The 24,100-nt window shown below is 52.5% G+C and overlaps 3 protein-coding genes across 4 annotated transcripts in view; 1 reads left to right on the top strand and 2 right to left on the bottom strand.

Moving 5' to 3' along the window:
• TMEM241 (transmembrane protein 241) overlaps window positions 1–6,944 on the bottom strand; it is a gene marked incomplete at its 5' end in the record, with an annotated part of 72,055 nt that extends 65,111 nt beyond the window's left edge. The window contains 2 exons of one of the 2 annotated variants that reach the window (XM_084888256.1): window positions 4,339–4,507; window positions 6,690–6,944. In XM_084888256.1, the coding sequence (XP_084744382.1) occupies window positions 4,339–4,507; window positions 6,690–6,691 (171 nt within the window). The remainder of the gene's footprint in view (window positions 1–4,338; window positions 4,508–6,689) is intronic. The other variant, XM_084888255.1, reaches the window with a different exon arrangement.
• A 204-nt stretch (window positions 6,945–7,148) lies between these two features.
• RMC1 (regulator of MON1-CCZ1) lies at window positions 7,149–19,810 on the top strand. Its single transcript, XM_084888240.1, has 20 exons — window positions 7,149–7,401; window positions 7,917–7,993; window positions 10,045–10,129; window positions 10,952–11,008; window positions 11,947–12,033; window positions 12,604–12,744; window positions 12,979–13,082; window positions 13,497–13,586; window positions 13,665–13,770; window positions 14,553–14,664; window positions 14,906–14,950; window positions 15,164–15,217; window positions 15,483–15,611; window positions 16,215–16,321; window positions 17,751–17,870; window positions 18,122–18,199; window positions 18,465–18,569; window positions 18,645–18,713; window positions 18,783–19,008; window positions 19,653–19,810. Exons 1-20 carry the CDS (start codon window positions 7,255–7,257, stop codon window positions 19,730–19,732), a joined length of 2,019 nt encoding a protein of 672 aa, XP_084744366.1. The 5' UTR covers window positions 7,149–7,254; the 3' UTR covers window positions 19,733–19,810.
• NPC1 (NPC intracellular cholesterol transporter 1) overlaps window positions 19,758–24,100 on the bottom strand; it is a 38,713-nt gene continuing 34,370 nt past the window's right edge. The window contains exons 21-25 of the mRNA XM_084888237.1: window positions 23,308–23,508; window positions 22,441–22,672; window positions 21,867–21,980; window positions 21,135–21,297; window positions 19,758–20,281 (exon numbers count right to left, since the gene is read on the bottom strand). Of these exons, the coding sequence (XP_084744363.1) occupies window positions 20,202–20,281; window positions 21,135–21,297; window positions 21,867–21,980; window positions 22,441–22,672; window positions 23,308–23,508 (790 nt within the window). The 3' untranslated portion in view covers window positions 19,758–20,201. The remainder of the gene's footprint in view (window positions 20,282–21,134; window positions 21,298–21,866; window positions 21,981–22,440; window positions 22,673–23,307; window positions 23,509–24,100) is intronic.

Below are 24,100 nucleotides of genomic sequence, written 5' to 3'. Positions count from 1 at the left end.
CTCTTTATAAAAAGTCATTTTTTTAATGCTTACAAAACAGAGACATGCATAGGAATGCATGTCCTTTATATTCTGAAAACCAGTTCACAGTGTGGCGTACAATCCTGCCATTCCCCCCTCAGCACATTATTCTCTTTGCTTTGAATCTGAAGAAAAGCAGGGTGGTGTGAGGGAGGCAGCTGGTGTGTGGGAGACCCTCCTCCAAGGAGGATGAAGGAGACGGAGGCCCTGGCATCTGCTAGAGGCAGTCCATCTTTCTGCTGTTCATTTAAGCTCTGAGCATCGGAAGAGATTGTCATCTGTACCTTTTAAAATTCTGAGCTGTTTGTTCTCCAGCACTTCAGAAATTGGATGGGAAAAGCTCATTTGATTGTATTTTCAAACTTCAAAACATATTTTTGAAGAGACAGTCTTTAATTGGCATTTTAAAGGGATTTCATAAAAATTAAAGAATGGTTTAAGTTTTGTAAGTTTATTTTATACTTGGAGACATCAGTTTATTTGCAAGCCTCTTGTTTTTTAAATATATTTTATTGACTTTTTACAGAGAGGAAAGGAGAGGGATAGAGAGCTAGAAACATTGGTGAGAGAGAAACACCAATCAGCTGCCTCCTGCACACCCCCTACTGGGGATGTGCCCGCAACCAAGGTACATGCCCTTGACCGGAATCAAACCCAGGACCTTTCAGTCTGCAGGCCGATGCTCCATCCACTGAGCCAAACCGGTTTCGGCAAGCCTCCTGTTTTTACTCAAGTTCCGATTTGTTTCCCATTAAAAGGTTACACTTGGGAAAGCATTATTTTTGCTATCCTAGGCTTTTCAGTTTTCTCTCAAACATAGCTTTTTGAGGGGTTAAGTCAATATAGTAGAAAGATAAAGTAGCAGATGGGGGGGAAGGTGGGATGTTCATTACAGAATAAGAGAGCTACTACTTAGAGCTCCATAAACTTTAACAAATCTAATGTGTTTTGGGACAGAAAGAACACAATTAGAATACTTGTCACTGTAAGAAAAGTTGGTCCAACCAACAGAGCCACACAGCCAGGGCAAGCCTCAGACGTGCTAGTATTTAACGAGGGCCTTGGCCTGCTTGGCATGCTCTTCCCCCAGCTTATCCACAAGTCTCTGCGCAAATGTCATCTTCTCAGTGAGTCCACTCAGTACCTAGAGCAGCATATCAAACTACCTCAGAACTTTGTGGTTTAAACAACAAACATCTCACACAGCTGCTGGGAGTCAGGAATCGGAATGACCCAACAGGGTGATTTTGACTCAAGGTGTCAATCAAGGTGTCAATTGAGGCCCTGGCTGGTGTGTGCAGTTGGTTGAGCACTGTCCTGTGCACCAAAAGTTCGCCGGTGTGATTCCAGTCAGGGTACATGCCCAGGTTTTGTGTTTGACCTCCAGTAGTGGGTGCATAGGAGGCAGCTGATCGACGCTTCTCTCCCATTGATGTTTCTCTCTCTCCCTGTCTTCTCCCTCTAAAACCAATAAAAACATGTTTAAAATAAGGCTGTCAGTTGAGACAATCATCTGAAGGAAGGCCTGAGGGAGCAGAGGACCTCCTTCCCTGACAGTTCCCTCCCATGGCTGTTGGTGGAGACTGCAGTTCCCCACTGGCTGGTGGAAGCTTCAGTCCTTGGAGACAGCAGCCTTTCCAAAGCCCTACTTGAGTATCCTCAACGCTTTCCCCAAAGCACTGATCCAAGAAAGAGCAAGGCAGGAGCCGCAGCATCTTTTATAGCCTGTCGTCGGGAGACAAGCTCTGCCATTTATGCAATACTCTCTTACGCCGTCAGCCCGCTGGGCCTGGAGGGACTGCACAGTCAGGAGTGCCTGGAGGCGGCAGTCCCCAGGGCCTCTGAGGGGGCTACCACAGTACTGGAGCCTTGACAAGTATCATCCTGCCCCTTGGTCTATTTTTTGTGTAGAACTTATTCCTACCTGACATGTTACTCATTTTATTTCTCTTCATTAAACATTACTTTGTGAAAGGATTTTTGCTAGCTTTATTCATTGCTGTATTCCCATACACTTGAGTAAAAGCGCAAATATTGGGTCGGCAACTAAGTAATTGCGGGTTTCACACACATATGGCTTCAGTTGAATTTTTAGGTTTGCAGACGTAGTACAAATGTAAAACACATTTTGTTATTTGATAGTTGGCTATTCAGCTGTTAATCAGTAAAAAAAGTTTTTTGATCTGTTTTGTAGTTTTCGTTTGGCGTTCGTTGAAAAATGGAAAATCAAAAGGAACATTTTCGTCATATTTTGCTTTTTTATTTCCGCAAAGGGAAAAACGCATCGCAAGCTCATAAAAAGTTATGTGCTGTTTATGGTGACGAAGCCTTAAAAGAACGGCAGTGTCAAAATTGGTTTGCCAAATTTCGTTCTGGTGATTTTTCACTCAAAGATGAAAAACGCTCTGGTCGTCCAGTTGAAGTTGATGATGCCCTAATCAAAGCAATAATCAATTCGGACTGTCACAGTACAACACGTGAGATTGCAGAGAAGCTTCATGTATCACATACATGCATTGAAAATCACTTAAAACAACTTGGCTATGTTCAAAAACTCGATACATGGGTTCCTCACGAACTGAAAGAATCACAGTTAACGCAACGCATTAGCAGCTGCGATTTGCTAAAGAAACGTAATGAAAATGATCCATTTTTAAAACGACTGATAACTGGCGATGAAAAATGGGTTGTTTACAACAATATCAAGCGGAAAAGATCGTGGAGCAGGCCAGGTGAACCAACTCAAACAACATCAAAAGCTGATATTCATCAAAAGAAGGTTTTGTTATCAGTTTGGTGGGATTACAAAGGAATTGTCTACTTTGAACTCTTACCACCCAACCGAACGATCAATTCTGATGTCTACATTGAACAACTAACGAAAATAAACAATGCAGTTGAAGAAAAGTGGCCCGAATTGACAAATCGAAAAGGTGTTGTATTCCATCATGACAATGCAAGGCCACACACATCTTTGGTCACTCGGCAAAAATTAATGGAGCTTGATTGGGATGTTTTGCCACATCCACCATATAGTCCTGACCTTGCACCATCTGATTACTTTTTGTTTCGATCTTTACAAAACTCCTTGAATGGTAAAAATTTCAATAATGATGATGATGTCAAATCGTACCTGATTCAGTTTTTTGCTAATAAAAAACAGGAGTTTTTTGAACGTGGGATTATGATGCTGCCTGAAAGATGGCAAAAGGTCATTGATCAAAATGGGCAATACATTACAGAATAAAGTTATTTATTATAGTTCCATGAAAAATTTTTTTAAAAATCCGCAATTACTTAGTTGCCGGTATTTTGAATGTCTGAATGCATAATCACATGGTTCAAAGATTAAAATTGGGAAGACTAATCCAATTAGGAAAGATTTTCCTAGCTGGCTACAAGGGGACACTATCTCTAGCGTCCGAGTTACGGATACCAGAGCGGGATGACCTCAGGTGCATTTGTTATAGAGGAGCACCAGATGGTTACTTGGATTTGTTAATATTTGTGGGCCTTTCTATGTCTTCTATTACTCTATCTTTCAAAAAGCTTTTTTCTGCTTATGAATACACATGAATGTTTAAATTCAAATAATGCCAAAGGTGAAAAAAAGAAAATAAATCACTCACAGTACAACATAACCACCATCTACCTACATTATACCTAATGCTTTTTAATACATGTACACATAAATGTGTAAGGACACATACATTCACACACAAAATACACATGAAATGAAAAGAAGGCTGCAAAATCATGATACATAGTCAAGATTTCCCAGTAAATATGGTTAACTTTTAAAAAAAACAGTTCCTTTTATAAAAATTACTCATGCTTACTTTAAAACCAAACCAAATTTAGAAATTTCAAAGAAGAATGTAAAAGTTATGTGAAAACTTGCCAAGCCCTGAGAACCACTATTAAACTGTTGGTATATATCCTTCCAGACATATAGTCTGAAAAATAATCAAAACACAAAACTAAAAAAAAATCAGAAAAGCCTGTGTGATTTTTGTTAGGTTTTACCAACTGCTAGAAGCACCTTATAAGTCCAGGAGTTAGACTTCTCAACAAAGGCCCACATAAGAAGGAAACAAACCAATTATGAATGTATGTCCTGTGGATTCACAAACACCCAGGGGCGGGCAGGGCAAGGCAGGGCTGGGCAGGGCAGGGACCTTACCATCAAGCGGCAAGCTGCCTGAGTCTGGGCTGCACTCCCGTTCTCCCCTGCCAGTTGTGAGCTTACCTGCTCCAAGGCTGGAGTGCCGTGCTGGCCCAGCAGCCCTGCCTGAGCTCACAATGCTTTCTGCTTACCCTTCCACAGGGGATCCAGCCTCTCCGCCTCACTGGGAGCAGCAGCCACTGGAGCAGAGTGGCAGCCGATCTCAGGTGCTCCCCTGGGCTTCCTGCTCTCAGCCATCCTGGCTTCTCAGGCTCCGTGCCCTGGTGGCTCTGCAGCACCTTCGGGAAAGGCACCTGACTCCTTTCACAAAACAATGAAAACAAAGATCCTAATTAGTTCGTTTAATTATTGTTCCATGTTTTAATGTTTCCAGGTGAACCAAAAACTATTGAGGAGCCATAGAAAATGTTTTACTTTATAACCTTCTCTGGTGTAGACTAGGAGGCCTTGTGGCTGGCTCTGCCACACCTCTGCAAAGAAGGGCCTATTTACACACTTGCCCTGCTCTGCCTCGGGCAAGTACAGGCAATTCAGCTGTACTGCAAGTAGCACACACATGGTCGAAGTAGCTGGGCGTGTGGCAGCTCTGTCGACCATAGCGTGCAGAGAACAGGAAGAGCAAGCTGTCCACAGGACTTGCAGTTTTCTATTACACGAATATCACCAACAACTGAGACCTACACATCACAAACTGCAATATTAATAAAACAACCAACACGTAGGCATTATTTTACCAAGTCACAATTTAAAGCCAGTTTAATTCTAGGGCACACCTTGGTCCCAGTATTTTATTTTTAAAACTGATGTTAAGGGCATTTCAACGTAGATAATTGCTCTGACCATAACAGATACTGTTTCATGCAAAGCTTTTAAGTCGCAATAAAATAGTTATGAAATGGCAATAATTTAAGTCTTTTCCCATTAGCTTTAAATTGCATCCTATTCCTCTAAAACTGTGGTCAGCAACTGTGGCTCGTGAGCCACATGCGGCTCTTTGGCCCCTTGAGTGTGGCTCTTCCACAAAATACCACGGCCTGGGCGAGTCTATTTTGAAGTGGCGTTAGAAGTTAAAAAATTTGGCCCTCAAAAGAATTTCAATCGTTGTCCTGTTGATATTTGGTTCTGTTGACTAATATTTCACATAGTACACGTTTACTTTCCTTAATGTCGATGTGTATCTTATCTTATATTCTTTCCTGCTATAAACTGCCTTTTTATTCAACTTTCCAAGCCCTGACATCCTCTGCCCGTGGCCTCCAGGTGCCCCTGGCTTGTCCAGGACACCGCAGCCCTGCCCAGCCTGGCCACCATGTCCTGGTCCTTAGCTCTGTGGGTCACGTGTGCTGCCAGAATGCACTTTCTAGAGGCAAGGTGAGGCGTATTTTTACATCCGTGCCCTCTAAGGAACTGAGAAAATGTTGATGCAAAATAGGAGCTTTAGAAATATGTTAAGCGCTGACCAGACTGGTTCAGTGGATAGAGCATAGGCCTCGGACTGGAGCCCCAGGTTCCATTCTAGTCAAGGGCATGTACCTTAGTTGAGGGCACATCCCCAGTAGAGAGCGTGCAGGAGGCAGCTGGTCACTGTTTCTCTCCCATTGGTTTCTAGCTCTCTATCCCTCTCCCTTTCTCTCTATAAAAAAAATCAATATACTTAAAAAAAGAAATATGTCAATGAAGTAATCCCCAGAGGGGGACAGAGTTCATCTCCAGGTCTGACTGAAGAAGGGACATCCTGTGGATGGAAGGGCCACGCACCGCCGGCTCAGGGGGGGCCGGAGACAGGGCGATCTCAGGACCACCTCAGTGGTTGGCAAACTGCGGCTCGGGAGCCATGTGCGGCTCTTTGGCCCCTTGAGTGTTTAGCAAAGGCCTGCTTGGGTGTACCCTAATTAAGTTAATAACAACGTACCTACCTACACAGTTTAAAAAATTTGGCTCTCAAAAGAAATTTCAGTGGTCGTACTGTTGATAGTTTGCTCTGTTGACTGATGAGTTTGCCGCGACCACTGATCTAGATGAACCCTTCAGTCAAACAGCAGCGAGGGCGGCACTCAGGCCCCAGGCCGCGTCTCCCCTGACGAATTCCTGTCAATTAGGGAGTAATTAACACATGCCAAGCCCGCCTGTGTCTGTGATTTCACTCTTCTTCCCTTTATTTAATAGCAGGGACAGTCTTAAAGTCCTTTCTCCTCATCACGTCTGGTCCCTGCACAACTCTAGGTCCCGGAGCTGGGACGTGGAGTTTTACTCCATCAACTACAAGCGGCTTCCTCTGAGGAAGGGCGCCCGCCCGGCCGGAGAGCTCAGCTCCCTCAGGGTCGGCGAGCATGGCCCGCGGAGCCGGGGCCACAGCCGCCACCGCCATCTTTAGCCTGAGGCCCTCCGCGCTCTGGGGTCGCGACCCCGAAAACTGCTTTTACTTCTCCCGCCTGGTGTCCAGTGTAGACGCTTCACCTTTGGGCTTCACGGACCCACTTACATCTCCTCCTCGGATGGTAACGTAAGAAACGGGGCGGAAAGCCGCCATTCTCCGGGGTATACGTTGAGGTTCTGCGTCTAGGCAGCTGCCACAGTTTGGCTCAGACAAACTCACAAAACGCTATGCAGGTTCGAATGTTTCCGTAAGTTAACGGGCTGACCACGGGCCTCGCCGCCTCTCCTCAGCGCCCGGAGGCGGGCACAGGAAACCCTCCCGGCGCCAGGCAGCCCCGTCCCAGCATGCCCTGCGCTAACTTCCGGAAGGAGGGCCAGGCCCCGCCCATGCCGGGGAAGGCGTGGCTAGGATTGGATGTGCCGCCTTGCTCTGCAAGGCGCTGGCTTCCGGCCCCGCGGCCCCGCCTCCATTGCCGCCCCGCCTCCATTGGGACCCCCGCCCACGCGAAAAGGGCGGAGCTTCGCGCGAAGAGCTCCACTGAGGTCGAACGTCCGTCGTTGAACGCGGGGGGCCAGGGTCACGTGGGCAGGCGTGGGGGCGTGGCACCCGGAAGCGGCCTCGGGATCACCCGATCACCGCCGCCGCTGGCCGGCCGATCTCCGTGCCTCCGATGGCTGCCACCCCCGCGCCCCCCGGGCCCCCGGCGCCGCCCGCCATGGGCGAGGAAGACTACTACCTGGAGCTGTGCGAGCGGCCGGTGCACTTCGAAAAGGCGAACCACGTCAACTGCGTCTTCTTCGACGAGGCCAACAAACAGGTGGGAGCCGCCCGCACCCTCCTCCCCGCACGGCCTCCACCCCGGGGCCAAGGCCTCCCGCGCGCCCGGCGGGGTGCCAGGCCTCCGCCAGCGCCCTCCTGTCCGCGGCCCGGGACCAGCCTCCTCCGGCCGGGCTCGCTTCCCCGCGGGGCAGCCGGGAGTGGGCTGCCAGCAGGCCTCTGTCCGCGCCTGGGAGCTCGGTTATCCGCGGGATTTTGGGGGGGAGCAGTGGGAGCAACGCAAGGATGCTGACGCGGCGCTCCCAAACCGAATTAGATTCTGGGTCCCCGGGGCCGGGTCCCGTCTGCGCAGTTTGGGATGGTAACCCTTTTGGTGTCCCCCCTCGTTTCTTAAAATTCACGCGATCACCTAGCACCCCAGATCGGTGTGTTGGTTTGGCTGAGCCGGGGGCGGGGGCAGCAGGAATGTTCACTCGTGGGCTGGAGTTGCAAGAACACTCACTGGCGGGTTGGTAAGGTGTCCACACCTTTCGAGCTGCTTCTCTTCTCTCGCAGGTCTTTGCTGTGCGATCTGGCGGAGCTACGGGGGTGGTGGTGAAAGGCCCGGAAGATAGGAATTCCATCTCATTCAGGTAACTGTATTAACATCTGCAGAATAAGTTCGACATGTCGATGGTGTTGTTCTGCTCCTCATTCGGGAGGTGGTTTTAACATTTTGTCCTCTGCCCCGCTTAAGAGATCTGAAGTCCGTGCGTGCCACCCTGTGCCCGTGGGGAGAGGACGGGGACCCCTGCGTGCAGTCCCGGCTTGTCCCCCTGCCACCTGTGGAGTGGTTCTGCTTGATTTGGGAATCAGACCCTCCCAAGTAGGGCACCCACTTCCTGGCACTTGAAACTAGCAAGTCATTGCGTTGGTGTGCCAGTTCCTTTCCTGGCGGAGGACCTTCGTTTCTCCGGTCTTAGCGGCATTTGGAAGTGCAGGGTTCCTGGGTCAGGGTTTTTCAGGTAAAAATGTATTAAGGGAACCCTGGCTTCGCTGAGCTCCAGGTTATGCAAGGTGAGCCGCAGTAATTATGAGCAGCAGCTCCTTTCACTTTCAGATCTCAATTTTGGTGAACTATTAGGATGGTCCCAAACTCCTGTGGTTACAGGAGGAAATACACGGCAGGCCCTTGGCTCAGCGGTGACTTTGTTTGCCTAGCTGGCCTGTACTTCAGGAAGCATTTTTTGGAGTAGAAATCAATCATGTGTGCAGTGCCCGTGCGAGGCATCAGGCATGTGAAGGCTTTGGACCCGCCTGGCGCCCTTTTGCAGAATGCAGAACTGCATTGTGGGAGACAAGTGAGGAACACATACTGGTTCCCGTGATAAGTGCTGTGCCCAGTGTGGACACACGGGAGATGCAGTGTTTATCATGGGAGCAGGAGGGGGAAGGCCTTAGAGAGGAAGGAGGTAGCCCTTGATTAAAAGTTGAGAGCTGGAAAGGGAGGATTCTAGGCGGGGAAGAGAGGAGGCGGCTTCCGATGGAGAGATCTCTAGGAACAAAGGCCAGCAAGCGTGGGGGTGGGCAACTCCAGGTCTGTGTGACTGCCGATCAGGTGTCCCTGCAGGAAGGGGAGGCAGTGGTGTGGGCACGGACAGGGGTCAGCTTGAAACTTACGTGTTCTGCTATGAATTAGGGCTTTACCTGGTTATGAAGATGGGTGAGGTGGGGTGTGGCATGATCCTGTCAGTGTTTGGAAAGACCACGCTGACACTGAATTAGTTGGGTGCCTGTCCATCACAGGCACCGCTGGGAGAGCCTTGCCGGGGTCTGGGCCAGGTGTGGTGCAGGCCACGCGGAGGGCAGTGGAGACTGGTATCGAAAAGGCCCTGGGCATCAAAATGAGTGAGCCCATGATAGCCCAGATTTGGTTTGAGGGGGAAGATACTGACTACTCTCTTAAAAACATGTTATTTATTGTTAATAGCCTTACTGTGGTATAATTATTAACTGGACCTATTTAACCGTCATCGATGAGTTTTGACATGTGTGCACTGTGAAATGAACACACACACCAGAGCTCCCGCACACCCTTTGTGAGCCTTTGGTTTCCCTTCGCTGGAGGTGGTGGTGAAGCTTCTGGTGAGCCCACAGGGGAGGGGGTGGGAAAGCTCGGCTCAGAAGCTTTGCTGTCCCAGCGATGGAGAGGGAAGGCAGTTGTCTGTGGAGGTGCCTGGGGGAACTGGAGTACCTCCGAGCTGCGGCTGGTTGTTCCAGGCCACTGCCTTGGAGCATCAGATAGTGAGCTGTAGTGTTTTTGCTGGTGGAGGTCTTGCCTTCAGTTTGTGAAAACGCAACACTCTCTGTGAAACGTAATAAAGTGAAGTACGATAAAACAAGGTGTTCCTATGTGCGCCTTGTTTGCACCTGGGTTTGAATAAAGTCATTTTCTGGCGAAAGTGCAGGTGATCTCCCTTCTCCCGTCCTTGTTACTGCAGCACTGCGCACTTCTCCAGCAGCTTGTTGCTCCTGAATTTTGTTTTCTGAACAGAGGTACTACTGATAGCATCAGAAACATAAGTTTAAGTTTAAACTAAGATATGCTACTTCCTGAATATTTACTTTATTTTCTTCTCACAAATGATAGAAGCTAGAATTCAGTTATTAAATGGAACTCTTAACATACTCTTTCTCCTTACAGAATGGAAGACAAAGGAGAAGTGAAATGCATTAAGTTTTCCCTAGAAAACAAGATACTAGCTGTCCAGAGGACCTCAAAGGCTGTGGTAAGACATCCCTCTAAAGATGGTATAAAGAAAGCACTTTAGAAGTATATTCGGAAGAGAATGAATTGCAAACTTCAGTGTAAAGGAGCCGCTTGCTATTTTAAAGTCATGAAAACTAACTATGGAGCACTACTGTATTTGAACCTTTGGAGTTCTTGAAGAAAGACATGTGAGTGGATAAATACTGGTGACCTTAGTTTGTCCATTTTGACTTAAATTTTAAAAAACTATTTTGGAACCTCTGGCATCTTTTGTATGGATTAATGGCTAGCATCAGAGATTACGTGAGGTATAATTTTGGCTGCTTTGTGAATGGCCCTATAAATTGGAGTGACTCCATTAAGTCACGGCTCCTGTCTTTGAATGCTTGATCTAATAGGACCAGGTATTGGAAGTTGGAGCAGTCTGTTGGCATTTTAGCCTTTATAAATATTCACGATCACATTTGCACGTAGAGAAAAACTTGGTAAAGAGGAGCACCCGAATTCCTTCCATCAGTACGAATTGTAAAATGTTTGGAAAGCTGCTTGTGCAGTGTAGAGCAGCACAATTCTCTGAAATCAACCATTTGAATTAATTTCCAAAATCCGTTTCTAATCCCTCACTGAATATTTAGGTTAACTTTTTTAAAAACGGAATTGTCAGCCAGCTGCTGTTAAGGAGGCAGATTGTTCATATTGGTCTTTTATTTTTCCTGTTTTTGGGTTCTTGTCAGTTTTTTTCTAATCACTTTTTAAATATATTTATCTTTTTCTTTTGTCTGTTGTGTACTAAAGTAGGTTGCTGCCTGATCCAAATTTATCCTTGTGGTTTTTTTTCTAGGAGTTTTCTAATTTTATCCCGGACAGTTCTCAGTTAGAATACACGCAGGAGTGCAAGGTACGGCCCTCGACCTTTCCCCTCTGGTCTGTGCACGGCTGGGGGACTACGCTGTGCGGCCGCCTGGTGGCTGGCAGCTGAGTCAGACGGGAGGGGTTGGTGCTTGTGTTGAGAGGTGCTGCCCTGAGCTCCGTGACCTGGACACGTTGGGAGCCTGTTTCTTCACTGAAGACGGAGCTGGAGGGTGACGGATGAGGGGTGGCATACTCCCTCTCTGGGCGACAGACCTGAGCCGCCGCTTTGGAGGTTTGCAGAAGAGGAGGCTTTTCCTTTATTGGTGATGTCTGCTTCCTCCGTCTGACCTTGTCATGCCCCCTTTCCCCTTTGGTGTAGATCCTAGCCCACGTTCATCAGGCTTGCTGGGTTAATAAACGAGGCTGCAGAAGGTGCAGCTCAGAGGGCAGTATGGCCCAGAGACTGGCAGGAGCTGCTAGTGGAAGGCGTGGCTCTCAGCCTCTCTGTAGAGTGTTTGCTAAATGGAGGTGAGGGTGGCTCAACGAGGAAAGGCACATTGCCAAGTAGCTGCCCCTCCGCAGGCCCCGCTCCTGAGCAGCCACGCTCGGGCCTCTAGCCAGCCTGCCCGCCCGCCCGCCCGCCCTCAGCCCTGGCCTGGTTCACCAAGGGAGTCGGGGTGTAGTTGCAGCCACTGCACCCCACCCACACCCCACTCCGGGTCAGCGCTCAGTGAGAACCTGTTGGCCTTTATACTGTGATGACCTGTGTGACCAAGGAGGTCAGCTGTCCTTTGGTCCCAAAGGGAGAAGCTGGCCACTGTGTGCTGGTCAGTTACCGCGCTGCTTCTCCTGTTCTGCTGACTCAGGCACTCCTGGGTGGTCCAGGGGAAAATCCAGGACCACGGTATTTGTTAAAGGAAAGTTTGACTTGTTAATATAACTCTGGTCACAGCAACACAGAGTATTCTACATCCTTCTTTTCAGACCAAGAATGCCAGCATACTAGGGTTCTGCTGGACCAGTTCCACGGAGATCGTCTTCATCACGGACCAGGGAGTGGAGTTCTACCAGGTACCGAGCGTCACTGCTGCGGGGCGTCGGCAGGAGCAGCCGGCAGTGTGTGAACTCCGCACTGAACGGACAGCTTGAGGTTCTAGGCACTAATCCCTTGACTGGGCTTTTTCTAATGATAAGTAACACGTGCTTTGTAGGAAACGTTCAGACGTTACTGAGGTAGAATGCATGTAGAGTAACAGTTCCCTACGGTCTCTAGAACACACCTGTTAGAGAAAGGGCCCCGCTCCCCGACATGGGGGACATGGCGTTCAGCCGGTGCTGCAGGAGGGTGGCTGGTGGGCGTCTGGCCGGGGTTCGTTTGCTCATTTCCACGGTGAGAGGAGGTCGCTGCTGCTGGCTCTGGAGGTGAGGCTCGGAGGGGCGTGCAGAGGGGCACCCAGACCGTGACCGTGCGGCTGAGCTTACTTTCCCGTCGGTCTGTGCAGCACTAAGCACCAGACCCAGGCCTGGAAGCTGCAGCAGCTAAAAACCACACGTTTCCATTTAAGTTACTGTTTCCATTGTTAACTGACAGCCTGCCGCACCGGCTGCTCTTGCATGCGGGCTGTCTCACACTCGCCTCAGGTGTTGCCGGAGAAGCGGAGCCTGAAGCTCCTGAAGAGCCAGAGCCTGAATGTGAACTGGTACCTGCACTGCCCCGAGAGCGCCGTCATCCTGCTCTCCACCACCGTCCTGGGCAGCGTGCTGCAGCCCTTCCACTTCCGGGTGAGAGCAGCCCCAAAGCAGTAGTTCCTCTGACCCCACCCCACCCCCGAGTGCCCCTGCAGAACTTCAAGGGCACGTTCCTCCAACACTAACCGTGCCGCGTCTGACCACTGGAGGGCGCCTGTAAGCTCCTTCTGGGGGGACAGGCCAGGAGGAGCGGGTGCCCTCAGACTGTAGGTAGGGAATGCAAACTCCAAGGGTGAACACACTTCCTAACCCTTCCTTTCCCCACAGGCTGGCACTATGACAAAGCTGCCCAAGTTTGAGATTGAGTTACCAGCGGCACCCAAGTCCACTAAACTGAGCCTTTCTGAGAGAGACATTGCCATGGCAACCATGTAGGTCTGTCTCTTGAGAGACTTCCTTTGTTATTGCTTTCAGTGATGCAGCTGCTAGAAATGCGTACACAGTCTCAGGGAGCCTTGGGCCATCGAGGACTTCCCCTCCCTGTTAGCGCCTGGGTCCTGTGGCCACGGCTTCAGAGTGCCCGCGCCTTGGCCTGTGCTTTAGACGTGGCTGGCTTCGTGGTCCCAGGAAAGTCCTCGTGCCATTCTGATCACATAAAATGAGGATGTTGGGCCATTCACCCCCTTCCCTTCCCTTTGTAAAAGGCTTTTTGTTTCTGCAAGCTTTGTTGGCTGCAGCGCATCCCACGAAGGACTGTGTCATGATTTACTCCCTCGAGCGCAGACTCAGCGTTGAGGACGGAGGGCTCCTCGCGGCGTGTGTGACTCGTGTCTGTTCTCTGGCAGCTACGGGCAGCTGTACGTCCTCTTCCTGCGGCACCACGCGCGGGCCGCCAGCAGCGCGGGCGCCGAGGTGGTGCTGTATCATCTGCCCCGGTACGCGGTGCTGCTCCTCCCGAGGGCAGGTGGGAATGGGAGCTTGTGGACACCGTGTGACCCCCCCTGTCCCCACAGGGAAGGCGCCTGTAAGAAGACGCACATCCTGAAGCTGGGCCGGACGGGGAAGTTCGCCCTCAACGTGGTGGACAACCTGGTGGTCGTGCACCATCAGGACACGGAGGTGGGAGCCGTGGGGGCAGGTCTGCGTGGCACACGTTTGCTCAAGAGAATGAACAAAGCATTCTGAACACAGACTAGAAAGTGCTTTTCGTGCTAAAAGCTTTTAGATGGTTTAGAAGGAACAGGGATTCTGTATCATTAAGAATAATTTTATGAGGAGAGTGATTTGGAACCACTGTTGCTCAGCTGTGTTCACTGCAGCCCTCTGCACGTCTTCCTGTAGGGCCTTGGTGAGCAGGGATGAGCATGGCCCAAGAGAAGGCGGCGGGATGGGTCTTGCTCTTTCTGTGCCATTAGCGGCGTCTCCCAGGCCTCCTGGAGGGGCCTGCTCGCTCGGCTCTCATGAGTTGGGACTGAAAGGTCTTCTGATGTTCTTAGGGAGCTTGTCAGCCTGTCAGGACCATCTGTGAGGTCAATGGGCATGGGAAGGACAGCGGTAATGTTGGCACATTCTTCCTGAAAGAAGAACTTGAGATGGGTGCAAACACAGATTTTTAAATGCATTTTTATTGACTTCAGAGAGGAAGGGAGAGGGAGAGAGACATCATCGATGGCTGCCTCCTGCACTCCCCGCACTGGGGTTCAAGTCCGCAACCTGGGCCTGTGTCTGACCACGAATTGAACCTCGATCTCCTGGTTCATAGATGGGTGAGCCACTGAGCCACGCCGGCTGGGCTAACCACAGGCTCTTTAAACGAATCTGAAATAGCAAGATGGGAGGTCATGAAGGGGTTAACTGCTGAGTCTGTTGGCATCACAGCCTGTTCTTTCTCTGCATTTTAGACATCAGTGATATTTGATATCAAGTTACGGGGAGAGTTTGATGGCACCGTTACCTTCCACCACCCCGTGCTCCCTGCCCGATCCATTCAGCCCTATCAGATCCCTGTGGCAGGTAAGGGAGTCACTGTGTCGGTGGGGGCCACGTTCAGGGTGCAGCGAGGCATCTGCAGAATGTGACAGATCGGTTTGCTGTCGTGACAATGTCTTCCGGGCTTGTTCTCCATCTTTCCTCCTCCTGAAAGTCACTGTGGGACAAGGTCACTTCCTCCTCTTGTCACTGTCAGACAGTCCTGCAGCCGTTCGCAGTGGTACATGTCGGGTTCTACACACTTACATTTTTTTCCCATTTGTAGGTCCTGCTCCTGTGACCAGCCAGTCTCCGGTCCCGTGTAAGCTCTGTATCCTTGACGACGCGCTGGCGCTGTGCAGGGAGCTGCTACCCGCTGCCCTCCTGCTTGAGGGAACGACGTTTCAGGAACCAAAGTGGGGAGGTTTCCTACCAGGAGGGGTGGGCACTGGGCGTAGCCTCAGCCAGCGGGCAGGGGCGAGTTTAGTCGGAGCGGGTTTGCCTGTCTTCATGTCTTCGGGCTAGAATTTCCTATCGCATGCAGATTCCTCGTCCTGGATTGTCTTTCAGCCTGACATCATCATCAGCGCTAGCCAAGGTGGGTCTGAGGGATGGCCGCAGGTCAGAGGGGAGAGTGCTTGTGGCCCCGTATTTGGGGAGATGCAGCTTGAACATAGAGGGTGCGTGGTTGCCAGGCGTCTCTGGGCTGGTAGTCTGGCTGTCAGTCCTGTTGTCAGTATGTCCTGCATGTCCTAGACTGGGCTTTGGGCTAGAATAAGAAAAAGCCATCGATTGCTGTGCGTACTTCTGGGCTTTTGTTCTGGTTCTTGTCATATGATGACATCGCTGCCTCTCACACCCAGGTTACCTCTGGAACCTGCAGGTGAAGCTGCAGCCCATCGTCAACCTCCTGCCAGACAAAGGACGCCTGATGGACTTTCTCCTCCAGAGAAAGGAGTGCAAGAGGGTCATCCTGGCCGTCTGCTCCCAGAGTAAGGGGCTCCTTCCTTCATCTGTGTCCAGCTTGTGCTGGCCCTCCTTCCCAGGCCTGTCTGCAGCCTGGGCCCCCACTCATCACTTGAAGGGTGGGTGACCGCACCCCCAGAAAGGCTGATAAATAGAAAAAGGACTTGTAGTGCCTGGCTGGTGTAGCTCAGTGGTTGAGCGTCGACTTATGAGCCAGGAGGTCTCAGTTGGACTCCCTGTCGGGCTGCCTCCCCATCAGTGCTATTTCTGTCGCCCTCCCTCTCTGAAGTCAATCTGTGGGGACTCTGGTAGGAAAGACTCATAGTAAACCGGATGGTTCCAGGGGAGAGGGAACCGGAACGTGCGTACGTGTGGGGGTTGGGGCCCCCACCCCTCCTTTTACAGCAAACACTTCAGAATCCAAATCTCTGCCTCCCCAACATCTACGCTGAGAACCTTCACCGACACGGTCACAGCTGCTCTCCTCAGGAGCCAGAGGCCTGTGAGCTCCAGGCGTCAGGTTGCCACACTGGACGCTCCTCTGGGCGCCCTTGAGGCCGTGTGTGCTGCTGGCCCAGCAGCGTGCAGGCAGGTGGAGCGAGCTGACCGGCGCACCTGCTTCTTCCCAGTGCTGAGCGGGCCCGACAGAGCGGCCTTGCCCGTGGTGGCCACCGTCTTCGACAAGCTCAACCAGGAGTACAAGAGGTACCTGGACGCTGAGCAGAGCTACGCAGCGGTGAGTGACCGCAGGCGCTGTGCTGGAGGCCCCTCGCCCCCACCTGTAGTTGTAGCTGCGGCAGGAAACGGCAGTAACTCAGGACCCTGATCCCATCTCCCTTAGTGCCTCCCCTTGTCTGGGGTTTATCTTCTGGATCTTACGTTTAGATAAATCCTTAGTCTTCTGTTTTATAGATAAAATTGGTCTCATCTTTGCATTACTTTTTTTTTATCCATGTTTCCACCAAGCCAGAGTCTAGTCTTAATTAAAAGTAGAATCATTTGCCATGTTTTTTTCCCCCTCCTTCTATGTAACATTAGTGCACCCTACCTTCCGAAGCCAGAAAGAAAATGGGTTAGGATAAGTGGGATGAATGATTTCACTTAAAGAACCTAATTAGTCCTAAAGCTGAAAATGGAAGGTTTTAAACAGTAACAGAAATGCCAGAACTCCACCCACCTCCAGTGAATCCAGGATAGCAGGACTGGCAGGCGCTGCAGTGGCCTTGGTTCCGTGGCTTGGAGCTATGGTCCTGGCCTGTCAGATGCGGTTCCGGGAGGTGGGGAGGCTGAGTTCGTCTTGCTCCTTCTCTCGGTCCTGCTGCTCAGTGCTGGGCTGTGGGGTCGGCGGTCTGGTGGCAGTTTCTGTGCATCCTGCTTTGTGGCTCGTGGCTTTCTCAGCGCTGGATGGTGGAGGGTGGTCTGTCTGCAGCACCTGGCGCTGCTGAGCATTGTGGGTTCTCGGGCACCGCCTAGCTTCTGCCCTCAGGGTCTGCACCGGTCTCAGGCTTTATAAGTTAGGAGACACGCCCTAGCAGGCTTGGCTCAGTGAATAGAGCATCGGCCTGCAGCCTGAAGGATCCAGGGTTCAATTCCAGTCAAAGATACATGCCCTGGTTGCAGGCTCGATCCCCAGTAGGGGGCGACAGGAAGCAGCGGTCAGTGATTATCATCATTGATGTTTGTTTCCCTTTCCTTTCCTCTCCAAAATCAATAAAAATGTGTTGTTTCTTTTAAAGTTGGGCGATGGAGTCGAGATCTTGGAGCTTTCCTAGGCAGTAGTTGGGAGCCTTACTTATTCAAAGTCTCGGTATAGACTCCTTACAAAAGTATGTACTTTAAGGCTTCATACAGCACAGATGCCATTTCATTCTTATGGACAAGGGCCACGCAGTCTGACAGAGAAAATGAGGGAGTTGGTAAGGGACTCACAGCAGGATGATATCCCTAAAAGAAGACTGCTGTGCTTGTTGCTCATCCTCTGTGAGCGAGGTTTTGTCGAGATAAGGCCCTTCCCCAGAGAGCACAGGAAGTCTGTCCGTCCAGGTTGGGAGCTGTGCCTCTGCTCAGGCTTGAGGCTCACAGCATCTAGGAGTCCGTCTTTTTGGATCGATGGCCAACACCTGTTGCCAGGGTGGTGACGATGACACCTGTCCTGTGCTGTGCAGGCGGCGGAAGCTGGGCAGAGCCGGTGCAGTCCGCTCCTCCGCAGGCCTGTGCGGACCCAGGCCGTGATCGACCAGTCCGACATGTACACCCACGTGCTGTCGGCACTCACAGAGAAGAAGGTAAGTGACTGCTGTCAGCTGCTCTGGACAGAGGGTCTCGGAACAGATCCTTGGAAGGGACTTAGGAAACTAGGACTCAGAACAGCTGGTTATTCTGGGAGGACCCATGCTGGTAATTAGGCCTCTAGTGCTCAGGCCTAAACATTTCTCGATGAGGGAGAACAAGAGCCAAGGGGCAGGAATAAAGGAAGGATGCTCGGTCAGCTCCTTGCAGCTCGCATGCTCCTGAGACCACCTTTGCTTCCTCCCAGGAGACGCCCCCGAAGTTTGTGGTCGCCGTGCTGATGGAGTACATCCGCTCTCTGAACCAGTTCCAGGTCCCAGTGCAGGTACCTCCGGGCACATGGGGGCCTGATCAGAGGAGCAGGGACACCTAAGACACGGCACTGCCCGTCTCCTAACTGCCATGCCGTCTGTGCTGAACGGCCCGCCGTCCTGACTCGGCACCCGACCTGCCACGTGTGCCCAGTCAGGATGGGCCCTGTCACAGGAGGCTGGGCTCTCCCCCGCACCCGGGTCCCTTCCAATGACGGGAGCTCCTCAGTTAGAGCAGCTGCAGCTGCCACGCCTGAGCCGTCTCCTTGTCTGCCTCAGCACTACCTGCACGAACTCGTCATCAAGACGCTGGTCCAGCACAACCTCTTCTACACGCTGCACCAGCTGCTGCAGTACCACGTGCTCAGCGACTCCAAGCCTCTGGTGGGTGCCGCCAGGGTTACCCGCTCGTTAACCGCGTCCAGCACCTGGTGCTGAACAGCGAAACCTGTCTTTCAGGCGTGTCTGCTGCTGTCCCTGGAGAGCTTCTACCCTCCTGCTCACCAGCTGTCGCTGGACATGCTGAAGGTAAGGCGCGCCCACGTTTACGGCGAGTAAGTGTCTGCCGTGCTCGCGCTCACTTGGGCTTCTCCCCAGCGGCTCTCGACGGCGAACGATGAGATCGTGGAAGTCCTGCTGTCCAAGCACCAGGTGCTGGCCGCCTTGCGGTTCCTCCGGGGCGTGGGGGGCCACGACAGTGTCTCTGCACGCAAGTTCCTCGATGCTGCGAAGCAGACGGAAGACCGCATGCTCTTCTACACCATCTTCCGCTTCTTCGAGCAGCGGAACCAGCGTTTACGGGGGAACCCCAGTTTCACCCCAGGTGAGAAGGCGCAGCCGCGAGGAGGCCTGGGCAGCCGCACGGCGACTGGCAGCGGGTGGGCCAGGGGCCCTCGGTTAGAACTCCTGGGTTCCGTTTTAAACAGTCACAACAGCCAGCCTCGCCCTTAGCCCACCATTCTAGAGGCGTGAACTCTGTGTGCCGGGGCCTAAATGATGCGGAACTTGAAGTGCTTGGGGAGGGGAAGCGTATGCAGGCCCGATTCAGGCGGTCTGAGCCAGTTCAGGCCAACAGCTGCTCTTGGACAGGAGCCGGTGCCTGAGAGTTCAAGGGGCCTGGGGCTTATTAATATTTCTGAGTCAGACAGGAAGCACAACGGGCAAGTCACTCTGATGTCCAAAGGCACGAGACCCAAGGGTGGGAGGGACAGACAACTTTATGTCAGGTCTCCAGCTCTTCGAGCTCGGAGGCAGGGCACTGGGACCAGGACAGGCTACCTCTACCATGTCTCAGCAGGTGGGGCTGCTGGCGGCTGTGAGGTCCCTGACCAGGTTTGCAAAGGCGTGAGCTATGAAAATGGAAAGGACAGTTCAGAAGCTTAGAACACAGAGTGCTTTATGAAAGAGGAAGTTAGGGGCCGCACACCTGGGAGTGGCATGCTCACCCTGCTTCCCTCTGTCCCCCAGGAGAACACTGCGAAGAACACGTGGCTTTTTTCAAACAGGTCTTTGGAGACCAAGCTCTCATGAGGCCTACGACGTTCTGAAATCACACGCTAATTTTTTAATATATAAAATGTATAAAGTTAATTTATTGCATTAATAAAGCTCTTTAAACTACAAAAGACTATAATAAAGTACCTGCAACATCCTCCAGTGTTACTAAAAAGGCGGTGGGATCTGTGTGCTGGCTCCCTCCTCAGAAGGGAGCATCGCACAGACTGGCCTTCAGAGGGCCAGGGAGCCGAGTGCCTCCACAGTGTCCGTCCGGTGTCAGCCTCCCCTCGCCGAGAGTCGGGTGTCATGCTGGGAGAACTGGAGATGCGTCCAGGGCTCCTCCACTGTTAGTAACACACATTCCTGAGTGGACAGGCGTGTGGCCAGAGCAGCTGCTGTTCGACCCGTCGCCCGCGTCTGGTGACGTCCAACGTTCATCTTAACCTGACAGCGCAGCTCCTTCCACCGGGGCTCTGACCGACCCGCAGACACAGTTCCAGGTCCCCGGGCCCACGAGGGCTAGAAATGGAGCTGCTCTCTCTCTGTGCCTCTGCAGCGCTGCTGCGTGGCCAGGCTTTTGGCTTTATTTACAGATGGTCCTGGGAAGGAGAAGAAAGCTGTGTCATTTCTAAGGAGGTTTCTCCATCTACTTCAATGCTTCAACTTGGTTACAAAGCTATTAACTGGGCCGGGGACCTTTCTCTGCCAAGGGCTATTTGGAGATTGTTAACATCATTCGTGGGCCATACAAACTTTCAACTTAAAAACTATTGTAACATTTAAATGTATATTACTTTTATTTCGGAGAGGGAGAGAAACATCAATCTACTAGGGATTGAACCTACAACCCAGGCCTGTGCCCTGATTGGGAGTCGAACTGTGACTTCCTGGCTCCTAGGTCAATGCTCAGCCACTGAGCCATGATGGCTGGCGTGGTCAAACGATTCACTCGCCCCTAAGGCCTTGGCAGAGCCAGACCAAATGCTGCACAGGCCTTAGACGGCCCTCGGGCCAGATGTCCCCCATCCCTGCTGTCAATCAATCAAATCCGTCCTGTTCTTTCAACCATGAGTCATCATGGCAGCACTAGAGCATCCTCAGGACAGGTGGAGGTGGGGATGGCAAAGGCCGGCTGCGGGAACACTGAGCTAGGGACACGGCTCGGCCTGTGGCCACACGTCTCAGTGGAGGTGCTGCCTGGGCCAACATTCAAACTCATTCCCGCCCTCAGCCTGTTCGGCAGCCAGGCGGGCCGTCTAGGCGGTGGTGGCCAACCACTAATGAGGAGCTGGGACAAGGGCGTCTTTAATGAGACGGCTCCCTCGGCCCTGTCTGTGAATGGCCCATCAGTACCAAACACTTCAAAGCTGCGTCCAGGCAGCACGTCTCTTGTGGCCACACGCGTCCTCCGCCTGCCTGCCCGCCCGCCCGCCCACAGGCTGGACAGCTCACCAATGTAGCTGAGGAGGACTGGAAGGAAGATCAACCCGTGCGTGGCTCCCAGGAAGACCATGGCTAAGTACATCCTGAAGTAAAATATCTGGAAAATTTGAGACTTGGCAAAGGCCAACACCACAATCCCTCCAAATTTTGTAAGCGTGATTCCACTGAATACCTAAAAGAGAGAGGGCGTTAGCACTGCTCTAATCCCCTATCACAAACGAACATTTCCTAATACAGGGACTTCTTAGTCAAGGTCAAAGTCATGTACTGCTTGTGAGCCTGGATCAAAGGTAATGGTACAAGGGTAAAATCTGTTTCTGCATAGACAATGTTCATACATTTCTTTGTATTCTCAGGTGAAAACCAGGTTAAGTATAAAACAAGGTTTTTGTTACTCGGTAACAGTCCTTCCGTAACAAGTGGTTGGTTGAACCAGGATCTGGGGTGAGAGTCTGCAGACACAAGGTCAGACTGCTCACTGGGCCCTGCTGCCCGCCCATCGCTGGCCTGGTTCGTGGCAAAGGCTCCTGCTCACTCACATCCACCCTGTTCTTCCTGCTTCGGCCACACGGCCGCCCCACAAGCTTTCACCCACAGGAACATGGTCAAGAAGCCCGGGTACAGCTTTTCACAAACTGCCTGAAACCTTGTCACCCAGGAGCTGCTGCTAAGCAGAGGATGCCAGCCCCCTCCCAGCATGGTGGCCGAGCGGCCCGTCCACATGATCCCCGCGTTACTCACGGAGCTGCCCATGTGGGAGAGCGCCTCCTCCGCACGCGCCACGCGGCTCCCCTTGGCGCTCACCGTGAAGGCCCTGGTGATGTGGGCGCAGAACTCCACCGAGATGCCGCAGCTCTGCAAGGAAGTGCACCTTTACAACCCGAAACCAGGCAGCCACCCCTGCCCAGGGCACCCCGGGGGAGGGCCCTAAGAATCCGCGTGGACGAGCCCCGGGGGAGGCGCCTAGCACCCGATCAGACAGCATGTCTGCTTGTCTGAGGGGACGCGGGCACCCCCACGCTCGCACAGGCCACTCTGCCTGATGCAGGGGCCACGTCTGAAGAACAGGGACTGCTGCTGCTTCCAGTTAGCACCTGCTTGGACGCTCCCAGCGTCAAGACTTATTATTAACTGTGGGAAGGAAAGGTACTGGCCAGAGAATTCTACCAGGAAGGGGGCGATATTTCTAAATAAAAAGTGACCTTGTTGCTGTCATTAGGCTGCATGGTTTTGCAAACCCCACAGAATAATAAAGGGAGATGAGAGCTGGGCCGTCTCTCCCAGAAACGGGTCCCAGGAAGGGACCAGGACTCACCATGACCAAGTTGACCAGGGAGACCGCGTTCAGGCTGATGCCCCACAGCCACATGACGCCAAACATGTTGACCAGGATCATGGCGATGGTGACGCACATGATCACCGCAGACCACAGCTCGCAGCCCAGCAGCACCACTGTTACCAGGAAGATGGCCCCCAGGGACACGCAGAGGTTGAAGACGGTGTCCTCTACGATGGTCAGGTACTGCTCGTAGAAGACGTAGAACACACTGGGGGCGGGGGAGACCATCAGCGTCCTCCCTGGAAGCTCCCCCCTCCTGCCGCCATGCCACCCGGGGCAGGCGGCACAGCCGTGCAGAACACCCCAGGGGTAGCGGGGCAGCAGCACAGTGGGCCTGCGATGACCTCTGCCCTCAGGGCCTAACAATGACCCTATACCTGTCTTCTACATAAAGTTTTTATTCATAATTCCAGCCTACCCTGCTTTGCAGGTTTATAAAGACTATTCCGGGGTATTTTGAAAAAACAAGTGCTGCCGTATCCCAAGAATTACCTCAGGTCAATGGGGCCTGTGCAGGGCTGGAGGAGAGGTGATTTTCTACCAAGGTCATAGCTCTTCCCAGGAATTAGGACGTCCCTTCTGAGAACTTGTCCCAGAAAAGCATCCGTCCCCTGCCATACAGGTCAGCGCCGGCCCCTGCCGGACAGGTCAGCGCCGTTCCTTGCCATACAGGTCAGCGCCGTTCCCTGCCATACAGGTCAGCGCCGGCCCCTGCCGGACAGGTCAGCGCCGGCCCCTGCCGGACAGGTCAGCGCCGTCCCCAGCCACACAGGTCAGCACCGTTCCCTGCTGGACAGGTGAGGGCCGTCCCTAGGACATCCCATGTGTACAAGCCACACCCACCTGTATGGGAACACGCGGTGGTTGCTTCCTCCCTGGCTCATGGTCTGGGTGATGTTAGCAGCAATGAGCCGGGCCTTTCTCATGGCGTCGATGAAGTCAGCAGAGGTCTGGAGCACCGTGTGGTAGGTCATGAAGTAGGTGGCGCCCACACCGGTGCCGTTGCCCAGGATGTTAACGGCCGACCCGTAGGCAGCATGGCCCCTGAGAGAAGACAGTGGAGTCAGAAGGACCTCGCCCCGCACACCGCAGCGTCCGCGCAGGCACAGGAGAGCCGCCGGCCGGCTGGCGCAGGGCTGGCTGGCTCTGCCTCAGCAACAGGGCAGCCCGCGTGGGGGCACTGAAGGGCCGGCTCCTGCCTCCCTCTGGCTTCTCCCCACTCTGGCTGGTTGGTGCGCAGCTGCTCCTGCTTCTCCTCTGGCTCTGCTCAAAGCCAATGCGTTTCCCTATGCGTCTGCTCCCAAGGATGTGAAACAGGAAGTGGGGAAGGCGGGCCGTGGAGGGAGGCCACCTGGAGTCGGCTGCAGAGAGGCCTCGCCATGCACGCCCGGAACTCTTGGCAGAGTCGCTGCCTTTGGGCACAGCATCATCTCTACGGATGGGCACACGGCCACCGACTCACGGCCACACGACAAGCTGGGGAACTGCGGTGGAGGTGCCGGGCTCGACACCGCACAGAGGTGGTGGCCACTGCTTCGTGCAGGCTGAGCTCACAGGGCCATTCTGTGTGGACACAGACTCAGCCTGCACACACCCCCAGATGCAAGGCCCATTTCTACTTCTCTTCATTCCCACA

The sequence above is a fragment of the Pipistrellus hanaki genome, assembly GCF_964339955.1.
Source record: "Pipistrellus hanaki genome assembly, chromosome: 6".
NCBI classification, from domain to species: domain Eukaryota; kingdom Metazoa; phylum Chordata; class Mammalia; order Chiroptera; family Vespertilionidae; genus Pipistrellus; species Pipistrellus hanaki.
Note: the sequence above shows the minus strand (reverse complement) of the source record. Positions and strands in the feature narration are given on the sequence as shown.

Coding starts and splice junctions, on each gene's coding strand:
- RMC1 (XM_084888240.1), top strand. CDS start 7,255: ATGGCTGCCACCCCCGCGCCCCCCGGGCCCCCGGCGCCGCCCGCCATG. Junction 11,009..11,946: donor AATACACGCAGGAGTGCAAG/GTACGGCCCTCG, acceptor CCTTCTTTTCAG/ACCAAGAATGCCAGCATACT. Junction 18,714..18,782: donor TGTCGCTGGACATGCTGAAG/GTAAGGCGCGCC, acceptor GCTTCTCCCCAG/CGGCTCTCGACGGCGAACGA.